General features: G+C 44.7%; 1 protein-coding gene and 2 pseudogenes across 1 annotated transcript; 1 reads left to right on the plus strand and 2 right to left on the minus strand.

Moving 5' to 3' along the window:
- The window catches only part of LOC102853270, a 246,556-nt pseudogene that overhangs the window by 220,700 nt on the left and 14,111 nt on the right, over window positions 1–11,745 (minus strand).
- On the plus strand, window positions 4,240–5,892 carry LOC102852165 (zinc finger protein 268-like). Its single transcript, XM_006897324.1, has 2 exons — window positions 4,240–4,458; window positions 4,537–5,892. Exons 1-2 carry the CDS (start codon window positions 4,240–4,242, stop codon window positions 5,890–5,892), a joined length of 1,575 nt encoding a protein of 524 aa, XP_006897386.1.
- The window catches only part of LOC102852568, a 2,724-nt pseudogene continuing 1,207 nt past the window's right edge, over window positions 10,229–11,745 (minus strand).

An 11,745-nucleotide genomic window follows, 5' to 3' on the forward strand; every position in this document is an offset into this window, starting at 1 on the left:
GATCAGGCACACCTTAGTCTCCAGCCTGACATCGTTGCTCTTCAGTACTCTTGAGAGGTCCCTCACAGCTGACTTTCCCAATGCAATTCGTCTCTTGATTTCCTGGCTGCTGTTACCAAGAGTATTGACTGTGGAGCCAAGTAAATTCAAACGGTTAACTATCTCAATCTCTTCACCATCCATACTGATGCTGCCAATTGGCCCATGGTGAGAATCTTTGTTTTCTTGATGTTGAGCTTCAGTCCATATAGGAGGCTGTAGTCCTTGATCTTCTGCAGCAAGCGCTTCAGGTCCTCCTCAGTTTCAGCAAGCAGGGCTGCGTCATCTGCATAACGCAGGTCGTTCCTGATTCTTCCACCAATCCTGATGCTACTAGGTGTAAATGCATCTTGATTGCCCTTTCAGTCCATTTCAGACCTGAAAGTTGGTAAAAATCTTCCGTTTCTTCTTTTTAATTTTTTATTCTCCACATAGACTCTGCGAGGGTACATTTCAAAGCTTCCCTGCTGGCCTGTTGTAGACTGAGAGTCAAGTATTTTTATACTTATTAATAATGAGACAGACAGCCAGGAACGAGATAGAGCAGAGAGCATAAAACAGGGAGCCAGCAGTTCTAGACTGAAGTGCGTCAAGCCATGCCTCTCTGAGTGTTCATTGGTAATCAGGGGAAGCAAGTCATAAAACGAATTCTCTTGTAAATGAAGCCGAATTCTTCTCTTTTTTCAGCCTACTGCTTTAGCTCAGGAAGGAAATATTTCACAGGTAGTAACACTCCCTCTGTAGGGGGGCCCTAGCTGTCTCTTGTCTGCAGGGAACAGCTCATTTTCTGTGATCTGTCACAAGAGGAATCCTAACTTATAAATTTGTCATTCTTTCAATTCCGGAACAAGCATATGGTTTTTCATATAATACTTGGTATGAAACTTGGCTTCCCATCCTGGCCCTTTTCATCTCAGTGATTCCTACTCTGTGGGTCTTCATGCTTTCCAGTTTATTCACCGTTTGACTTAGATTTTGTGGTCATTGCTAGATCTTTGCCGCTGTTTCTTCTTATACCATTGGGGCTGTGTAGCAATTACACTTGCCCAAAGCATTATCCATGGAACTCCGGTGGCCCCGTGGGTAAGGAGTTGTGTCGTCAACCTGAAGGCATGCGGTTCAAATCTGCCAGCTGCTCGGTGGGAGAAATTTGGGCCCTTTCCACCTATGCGATTTGCAGCCCATGTGTTAACTGAACGCAAGGGGTTCTTTCCGTAGTCACTCGCCAGTAAGACACACAAAATGCAATATCCATAAATGTACCTTATTACAGATCTGTGGAGGACAGTGGGTTGGGTCCCGGCCTCAAAGACTGCCTCCGTGTCTGGGAGTGGTCATGGCCTTATATACTAGGGTGAAACTCCAGCTCATTTAACAGTGCACTTTTGTTAGTAAAAAAGGTGACTTCTGCACCTGAAAAGGACAGTCCCCATCTATGTATCAGTAATTCAGGAAGGCCCCAGTTCTCCTCCTGGTAAACAGGTGGATTAAGACACAGTTTACATATGACGGGAGAACCAGCTTCACCAGCATCTAGCATACATGCATTTCCTCTTCTGATAAACAGATCAAACTACTCTACATGACTAAAGACAGGAAACAGAGAATTCAGAGGCTAAGCAACTAGCTTTGCAGGCTGAAGAAAAAGAACTACAGTTTTATAACTGATACCTATAGAGAGAATTCTGAACTTATTAATAATACCACCCTATCATCCCCCACTCTTTTTATATGTAAGTCTTATATCTATTAGATGAACATACCACCCCATCACATGGAACCCACTGAAGGGTCGGCTTCACAGCACGATAGCAGCCGTAGCCAAGCATCATCCCTTCACGTCGTTGAAATCTTCTGTACCTTTAGGAGGCAGTCACTGACTTGAACTTCCGCAGCCATTTACTGAGTGTCTCTCAACCCAGGGGTTTCATTTTCTGACACTATCATCAGACAGTATTCTGCTGCTGTCCTGAAGGTGTGCCTTGGCTTGCCATTTTTGGTGGGGTTCCTATTTATAGCAGGATTTTTCTCTAACTGGAAATAAATAACCCACTAACTCCGGCTTCTTGGTTTTCTGACTCTGGGAGCCCCGTGATACCTGTCCACCGTGGATGATCCTCTGTGGCTTGGCTTCCAGCATCACAGCGATACCCAGCACAGTATCCTCACAGGATATTTGTGAAAATACACTGCAGTCCCTCCTATAGAAGTGAAAGCATTTGCATTTCTCCAAAACCTTTACTGTGCGTGTGTAACAGTTGTTTTCTGTCAATTTTTAAATTTTCCATTCTTCACATCCCTAGCCTTGCCTGGTGTTATCTCTGTCTTCTAGGAAGGATTCAGGAAGTAAACCAGTCTGTCCTTCATCATATGAGACTTGGAGGCCATGCAGCCTCTTTGTTATTTTTTCCAAAGACAACAACTTCTGTTCTTGGGTATTTTTTCTATAGACAACAACAACTTCTGGTTTTGTTTTTTTAATAGTATTATTTTTAATTTTATGACTTTTTAAAAATAATTTTAATGAACATTTACAGAGAATTTGGATTTCCATTCATTCATTGCTGCACTTCTCTACCTGCCCAGCCCTCTCCCCCTGCCCCCCAACAACTTCTGTTTTACATTTTGTGCGTGTTTTACATGACTTACTTTTGTTGTTGTTGTTATGTGCCATCAAGTCGCCTGCGACTCATAGCAATCCTATGTACAAAAGCCCTAAACTCTACCCTATCCTGTGCCAATTTTACCCTCTCTGACACACCTGCCCCCGTTACCCCAGTCATTGAATCAATCCTCCTCATAGAGGGCCTTCCTCTCCTGCTCTGTCCCTCCAGCCTCCCAAGCATGGGGTTCCTCTCCAAGGACTGATTCCTCCTTGCAGCATGTACAAAGTATGTCAGGCGAAGCTTCAGAATCCTTGCCTCCGAGGAGCAGCCCAGGTTCACCCTCTCTAGGACTAACCTGTTCATTTTCCTAGCAGTCCATGGTATATTCAATACTCTTCTTCAAAGCCGTCACTTCTCCTTCTGTCCTCCCTAGTCATTGTCCAGCTCTCTGATGCCTAGCAAGTGATTGCAAAGACCATAGCCTGTATTAGGTGCACCTTAGTTTCCAGAGTGACACCACTGCTCTTCAGTACTTTGGAGAGGTCCCTAACAGCAGATTTTCCCATCGTAATACGCCTTTTAATTTCCTGGCAGTGGGTGCCAAGACTGTTGACTGTGGATCCAAGCAAACCAAAACTGTGAACAATCTCAATCTCTTCACAGTCCATTATGATGCTGCCCATCTGCCCAGTGGTGAGAATCTTTGTCTTCTTGACATTGAGCCTCCATCGATATTGCAAGTGCTTCAGGTCCTCCTCAGTTTCAGCAAGCAGGGTTGTATCATCGTAGAAGCATCCAAACCTATGGGGATTCATTGCACATATTCTCGTCTCATTCTACTTGTCTCATTGCCATTGAGTGTGAACCTGCCCAAAGCTGACTCGCCAGCAGGTTTTTCAAGGCCGTAAATTGCACAGGAAGAGATTGTCAACTTCCTTCATCTGTCAGAATGGCGACTTCAAACTGCCAGAGACACGCCACCTTTGATTTAGAAACCTGACTCACTACAGACTGTCCTCCCCCCAGCCTCCTTCCTTAGTCCCTCACTAATCGCCTTTATTGTTTATATTTTGTTTTTATCATCTTGCAAGTAACAGTAAGCATGATGTTTTATTTACTCTCAAAGCCAAAGGACTTCATTAAAAATCCTGGGGAGGGGGAAGGGTGGGCAAGGAGAAAAATGAAACAATGCATGAATGGAAATCCAACATTTCTGTAAATGTTCATTAAAATTAATAAATTTTTTTAAAAATTCCAAATCAGACCACTTTCTTTCATAATGCTGGAACGATTCATTATATTCTGTTTTCTCATAGAAGTCCAAAACACCGACGATCATCTGCTTGGGCTCCTGTCTGATGAAAGACGATTACCCAGACTGGAACACAAAGACCTTAATGCCCATAAGCACAAAACGGAATTTCATTTCATGGAAAACCATGTTGTGTTCGAATTACCTGAAAAAACAATGAAACCAGGTTTATCTTTACCAGCAGTCCATCAGAGAAGCAGCAGTCATGTCAAGAACTTCTCTGAGCTGAATGGAAATCAGAAAACCTTGCTCCACCGTGATTGTGATCAAGTTTGTATCGAAATGGCCTTCTCTGAAAGTCAGAAATCCCAGAGCACTGAGGCCCGAGTCCAGAGAAGTCAGAAAAGTCACAAAATGAAGAAGCCCCATGTATGTGGGGTCTGTGGGAAAGGCTTCACCCAGAAGTCCTCTCTCACTATCCATCAGCGAATCCACACTGGAGAGAGACCCTACGTGTGCAGGGAGTGTGGGAAAGGCTTCATCACCAAGAACGACCTCACCGTCCATCTACGAACTCACACCGGGGAGAAGCCCTATAAATGCGGCATATGTCGGAAGGGCTTCATCCTGAAGACTAAGCTCACTGCCCACCAGCGAACCCACACTGGAGAGAAGCCCTGTGTGTGTGCTGAGTGTGGGAAGTGCTTCAGCCACAAAGGAAACCTCATCACCCACCAGCGAACACACACTGGAGAGAAACCCTTTGTCTGCAGTGAGTGTGGGAAAGACTTCATCAGTAAGGTAAATCTCATCATTCACCAGCGAACTCACACTGGGGAGAAACCCTACGTGTGCACGGAGTGTGGGAAAGGATTCATCGCCAAGAATCACCTCACTACCCATCAGCGAATCCACGCGGCGGAGAAGCCTCATAAATGCGGCCAATGCGGTAAAGGCTTCATCCAGAAGACAGACCTCACTGTCCATCAGCGTATTCACAGTGGGGAGAAACCCTACAAATGTGAGGAATGTGGGAAAGGCTTCATCAGGAATTGTCACCTCACTCTCCATCAGCGAATCCACACCGGGGAGAAGCCATATAAATGCGATGAGTGCGGTAAAGGCTTCATCCTCAAGACAGAGCTCATTTTTCATCACCGAACTCATACTGGCGAGAAGCCCTATAAGTGTGGTGAGTGTGGGAAAGCCTTCATCAGGAAGCGAGACCTCACAGTCCATCAGCGAACTCACACTGGGGAGAAACCCTACGTGTGCACCGAGTGTGGAAAGGGCTTCAACCAAAAGGGCAATCTCAGTATCCACAAGCGAATCCACACTGGAGAGAAACCCTTTGTATGCGGTGAGTGTGGTAAAGGCTTCGTCACGAAGGGAAATCTGATCTGTCACGAGCGAACGCATACTGGAGAGAAGGTGAGGATATGCGGTGAGTGTGGTAAAGGCTTCATGCATAAGGGAAATTTCGTCATTCATCAGCGGACCCACATAGGAGAGAAACCCTGTGTATGTGGCGAGTGTGGCAAAAGCTTCCTCTATAAGGGGTATCTCGTCATTCACCAGCGAATTCATACTGGAGAGAAACCCTTTGTGTGCGGTGAGTGTGGAAGAGGCTTCATCAACGAGGGGCATCTGACTCGTCATCAGAGATCTCATCCTAGGACGCAGCACTATACTGGCAGTCAGTTTGGGCCAGACTTCAACCACAGTCACGCCTCCTACCACATCCAAGATTTCCCACAGGAAAGACTTCCTTTCCGCGTCGTTATTGTGGATGATCGTATGCCCGGCAGTCAGGTCTCAACAGACAGTGGAAACTTCACAGAGGAGAAACCCTTTCAGAGCGTGAAATGTCAGAAAGACTTCCAGATGAAGCAAGAGCCCATTGTCCGTGAAAGATCTCAGGAAAACGAGGTGGCGGATGGCCGTCAGGAAAGTGGACAGACTTTTGCCTCTGCTTCTAAGTTTAATTCACATTAAAGTGAGGGCATTATGCTGAATGAAATAGCTCCGTCACAAAAGGACAAATACTGTGTGAGACGGCTCCTCTGAAAATGCGAGAGTAGTAACTGAGGGGCGGGTAACAGGGAGAGAACAGGAATAGAAGGGGCAGTGAGCGTTCTGAGATCAGCACAGGGAGGATCAACTGGGAAAGAACTGAGATATGCTCAAGATGGCTGCTACACTTAGCAAATAGAAGATATTTTAACAGTTCAGAAGGGGAAGAAGAGAAGGGATGTGGGAGAAGGGAAAGGTAGTGACTAGGCTAGCAGAGAATAGGGGGCTACTAACTGATTGGAACATACACTGTGGGACAGCCTGTTACTAGATAGACTAAACCCAGTGGAGCAAACAGAATTGACGCAACAGAGAAACTTGACGAATCAAGTGACCATGGCAGTGCCTTCAGCGTCCAGTGTAGAATCTGGAAAAGCAGGATAGAGCCACGCTGTGTAATCAGTTTTAATACCAAGACATAAGATGATGCTAATAGAAACACGTGCACATCAGCTGTTCAGTTGTACCTATGAGATGAACATTTGAGTTAATACCGAAATAAAACATTACTAATTTAAACTTCATATGAATTTAAAAGACTATGAATTAAAAAAATCATAGTAAAGTAATACTATTGTTTTTAAAGACAGAATAGCATCCTTAATTAGAATATTGCTTTATATGTAAAAGCACTTAAGAAATGTGTGAAAAGGTAGGGGCAATACAGAATTGGAGGGAGATGGGTCATTTTTGTTGAGGATGCATACAGAAGTGTGAAAGATTAACAAAACCAGGTAAGACCAGATAGTCTACAATACGTTGTACAGCTCAGAATCGTTGAGAAGGTTGTATTAAACAGTATACTATTGATCCTATTGCTTTGTGAAGGAAAACTTATCCTGCATTTCCATTGTTCCTGGTTCTGCTTCCTTGAGCTGAGGAAAAGAGTGGCGTCTAATAAAAAAATGTATGTGCCCTTGGACACAGCATGAAGTCGAACTGTAATTGAACGGCATCTTTTTTTTTGTACCGAAACCTGGGATCGAACCAGTGAACGGCGTCTTGACACTCTTGCCTGTCTAGTCCCAGGATGAAATGTCCACATTGGGTGAAATAAACATGAGATAACTGATACATGGCATTTAGGTTCAAGGGTATTAGGAGTGAGAAAATGATCAAACTTACAGGACTGTTTCTTCCCAAAATTTCATTAACTCAATTCTACTTGACAGCTTTGGAAAGTAATTAGAACATGACCTGGGAGAGCAGCTAGTCATAAAAAACTGCGTTTTTTGTGACGGAGAAGAGGAATTGACACTATTGGGCAGGGGTCTCTCTTCCCTGAGCCCAGGCATTCCCTTCTTAGTCATCACGTAGTGTTTTGAAAGCATCATGGCCCTACCCAAGCCCTTAACCCCTGGGTCAACAAGAATCCTCTTTTATTATTTATGAGCTAACCCAGGAGCCTGGTGGCACCGTGGTTGAAGCACTGATTCCTCACACACACACACACACACACACACACACACACCCAAGATGTAGCTGTTGGCATCCATAAAGATTACAGCTTTTGAAAGGATTCTGCTCTTGTTCTCTGGCTCGCCGAGAGTCAGTAGGTTTTTTGAGTCAGGGGTTTTTTGGGGTTGAATGCATTTCATTGTTTGCGGTATTGCGCATGTGTGGATGCAGCCATGGCGCAGGCACGTGACAGTTGGGAGTTGACAGTTCCATGTGATGAGCTCCACGTAGTCCAGCGCCTCTTCCACAAACCCCGTAAACAGGTCAGTGTGGGTTCGTTCTGTTCCCTTCGTGAAGCTGGAGGAGGGTGAGTGAGGGGGTGCGTAGACGTGTCGCAGGGGTCAGGGAGACCCTGGGCGGGGTCTCGGGGTGGCGGTGCTTTTGGGGTGGGACAGGGGTTCAGGACACCCAGGTGGTATACCAGGGTCAGGGTCTCCTAGTATACCTGGGTCAAGGTCTACCTGGTATACCTGGTTCAGGGTCTCTGGGGAGCACTCTCCTTGTGACAGATTGTTGGAGGGAGAAGAAAACACCAGTAACAATTGCAGTTCAAAATAACCAGAAAGGTCGCTGGCGGGCTCTACAAAAGGGAAAAAGAGAGTCGAAAGGTCTGGAAGCAGCATTAGCCAAGTGCGTGGGTGGCAGCTACGCTTTATTTAGAATGACACCTGGCTGAAAGCAGGCTGAAGCTTAATGTAGCATCAGCCCCGGAGAGAGAGAGGAGTTGGAGCTGTTATGTGCTGTCGAGTCGCCTGTGACTCATAGCGACCCTGTGTACAACAGCCCTAAACTCTGCTCAGTCCTGTGTCAATCGCACTACGACACACCCGCCCCCATTACCCCAGTCACTGAATCAATCCACCTCATAGAGGGCCTTCCTCTCCTGTGCTGTCCCTCCACCCTCCCAAGCATGATGTCCCTCTCCAGGGATTGGTCCCTCTTTGTAACATGTCCATAGTATGTCAGAGGAAGCTTCAGAATCCTTGTCTCCAAGGAGCAGCCTGGTTTATCCCTCTCCCAGACAAACCTGTTCGTTTTCTTAGTAGTCCATGGTATATTCAGTCCTTTTTTCCAGCGCCACAGCTCAAAGGAATCAACCCTCTTGCTGTCTTCCCTAGTTACTGTGTCAACTCTACATTAACCAGGTGATTGACTCTTTATTGCAAAATGCTTGCACAGAGTCACCTATTCAAGGATGGCCAGGGAATCAGTAAGATGCAGTCACTTTGGTTTCAACCTTGTATATTCCCATGTTGTTGACCAGGATGAAGAAAGAGACAGGGACACCAAAGAATAAGCAGGGCCTAACAGCTCAAAGACTGCAGCCCCAAGCCCAAACCTCTCAGAGCTTTTATTTAGAAATGTTAGGAATTAAATCACAGGAAACAATTCTTTACTAATAAAGCTATATTTTTATCTGCTGACATTCTTATCTCAGGAACAGAGTGATTTACAGTGCACAAGCTTTCACACTCTGTCTGTGGGGAGTTAAGGGTGGGATCTTCTTGTCTGCAAGGAAGGCTTCATTCCTTGTGATTAGTCATGAAGAAATCAGGTTTGCTCTGTGCGTCACTCAGTCCCTGCTTACAAATTTGGCTTGCCACATTCCCACCGTAAAAGAAAAGGGGGAGCAGGGTGAAGACCTTTTGAAATTCCTTTTGAAACAGGACAAAGTCAGGGGAAGGATCTTAAGTTGAAGGGATTCAGGTGGGATTGCTATTGAAAACTGGTCAAGAGGAATGGAGCTCATAGTCTGTTTAATTAAGGCTTCAGTTCTGCTATCTGAATACGAATGCTTTACACTAAAACAGAGATAGAAGTATATTCCAGTGTGGTGTGTGGTTTTAGTTCTGCGTTTAATGGGAATTGTATTAACCTCTTTTCTGGTCATGTTGGACAGGATCTCCTGTTCTGTTGTAAACCAAGGATGGGGACACCAAGACTGAAAAAAAAAACAACAGAGTATGATGCAGGGGGTGAACAGCTTGAAAAACTGCAGCTGCCTCAAGCCACGCCTCTCTATATTTTTATTGAGAATCACCAGGAAGTAAATGATACAGAGAATTCTTTTGTAAGTGAAGCCGAATTTTTCCCACTTGTCAACCTTCTAGCTCAGGAAGGAAGTAGTTCATAAGTGTAGACTTTTTTTAAAAACATTGTTTTTGTTTTTTTAATTTTTTATTTTATTTTATTACTTTTCTGTGCGTGTACCGTCAAATCAGATCTGACTGGTACAGGAGGAGATTGTCCCTCCTTCCCCGGCAGAGCATCTGGTGGATTCGAACCGTGCGCCTCTGGGATTGTAGTTGCAGCTCCTTGCCACTAGGCCACCAGAGCTCCCCTAAGTATAGACTTTTAATGCTCCTTCTACAGGGGGACCACGCTGCCTCTTGTCTGCGGGAAGCAGCAGCTCATTTCTTGTGATCTGTCATAAGAGGAATTCCAGCTTCTATTTTGTGTTTCTTTCAATTCCTGATCAAGCGTATGGTTTATCATATAACTTAATATTTGGATTCCTGCACTGTTCCAGGTGATTTTTCACTGGTTCCCTAATTTTGTTTCCTAATTGGTCTGGGAGCATCGAGGACTCTCCTTCATAGGGTCGCTATGAGTCGCCTGCGACTCAAGGGCACTTAACGACAACAGTTAGTCTGGGATAGGCTATCAGAGGACCTCTGGTGTCCTATGGCTAGGGAGTTGTGATGCCAACTCAGAAGAAGCGAATCCATCAAGTACTTCACAGAATTAACAGGCAGTCTTGTTTGAATTACAGTTTGGGGATTATTTTTTTTTAAGTTATTTATTTTACACAAAGAAGGCCACCAACAGTTGCCATTAATTCTTCTAATCTTCTAAGGAAGGCCGTCTTCTGCTTCCGGTCCAGTGTGGAAGGCCTGCTGCTTGCAGTGAGCTTGTTGAAGGCATCAGCTAGTGGTCGGTACATCCTGGGGTCTTGCTGACTGGCCAGCAATGTTTCAGCCAGTTCAGAGTATTCAGCCTGATGGAGGCACACCAACGTGTAGCAGGCTTCACCCGCTGCAGTCGTCATCTCGGTACTGTGCTCTTGCAAAACCAGCATGTCAAAAAAGAGCTTAAGAAAGTGCCTCACTGCTACAAAAAGTGGTGAATCTGTTTCATGTGTTTTGCACTGTTCAGCTAAGGGCGTCAGGGCCTCCAGGCAGAGCTGACACACCTCTGAACTCATGGAGGTCATTCCTAGTTAAAGGGAGCACATCAGACTTTTACACAGATCTTTAAGGAGCTGTGGTATTTTCTCAGGAAATATCTCACATATAAATATGATTAATTTGTAGTATTAATTAGCCCAAGGTTGTGTAACCCTGGTATGTCCACTTGCTGTACAGAGGTAACTCGAGCTTGCTGTGAAGCCGAATACTGTTACCCAGGGCGGACAGTGTTTGGTGAAGCTCCCCGATTAAAACAAGCTTGGAAGCAGGAGTGGCATCCACTTCCACAATAGCTTGCCTCTGGAAACCCTATGAACCTAGAGAAAGGATGAAAGTTATACAGGAATTGTCCAGGACTTTCGTTCATAGGGTCACTATGAGTCGGCTGCAACTCGACGGCACTTAACAACAGCAACAACATTAATTAGAAAGGGTTGTGGAAACTTCAAAAAATCTTGTGACATAAAGTGAAGAATGAGGTTGACTCCATATAAAACAGCATCAGCTGCTGATACACATTTGCTTGCTAAACACGTCATCTGTATCGCTAAAATCTATAAACTTTTTGGATGGGAGATTAGTAAACTGATCCATTATGAGAAGCAGGGCTTCTTGCTCTTCCTCGGTTGTAACATGTATTCATTGCCAGCCTAAATTATTGTTAGAATATACTTGCAACAAAGTAAGCCAAGCCTTCCTGTAAGTTCATAGCTTTGGGCTCTCCTAGATAGCATGTTTGTTCATCTGCAACTTCAACAAAAACTTCTATAATGAGATTTACAGTCTCGGAGGTATTTTTGTAAACTTCCATCAGTCCAGTGCAATTGGCAAGGAAGTCCATGAGGACATGAAAAAGGATGGCTTCACCGTCGATCTGGGTGGCCTGTGCAATGCGGTGCATCATCTCCAACGTGGCAGTGATCTCCTGCTTGACTACTTCCACCTGACACATCTGCTGAAAGTTTCTTTTTTTTAAAATTTTTTTTTATTTAGAGAATACTTTATTAGTTTCTGTAATCAAACCCATGTAGATAAGACCTTACATATTTAATACAGTGCGTTACCCCTGTATAAATGGGAAAAAAATTTAACATTTCTAGACCAATATGGCTGTTAATTTCTGTACAAT

Source organism: Elephantulus edwardii, unplaced genomic scaffold, assembly GCF_000299155.1.
Source record: "Elephantulus edwardii isolate Elephantulus edwardi_28Jun2011 unplaced genomic scaffold, EleEdw1.0 scaffold00208, whole genome shotgun sequence".
NCBI classification, from domain to species: Eukaryota; Metazoa; Chordata; class Mammalia; order Macroscelidea; family Macroscelididae; genus Elephantulus; species Elephantulus edwardii.

Excerpts from the sequence above, each read along its gene's own strand:
- LOC102852165 (XM_006897324.1), top strand. The coding sequence starts at position 4,240 with ATGGCCTTCTCTGAAAGTCAGAAATCCCAGAGCACTGAGGCCCGAGTC. Across the intron at positions 4,459-4,536 it reads TCACCAAGAACGACCTCACC|CTCACTGCCCACCAGCGAAC; the intron begins GTCCATCTACGA and ends CTGAAGACTAAG.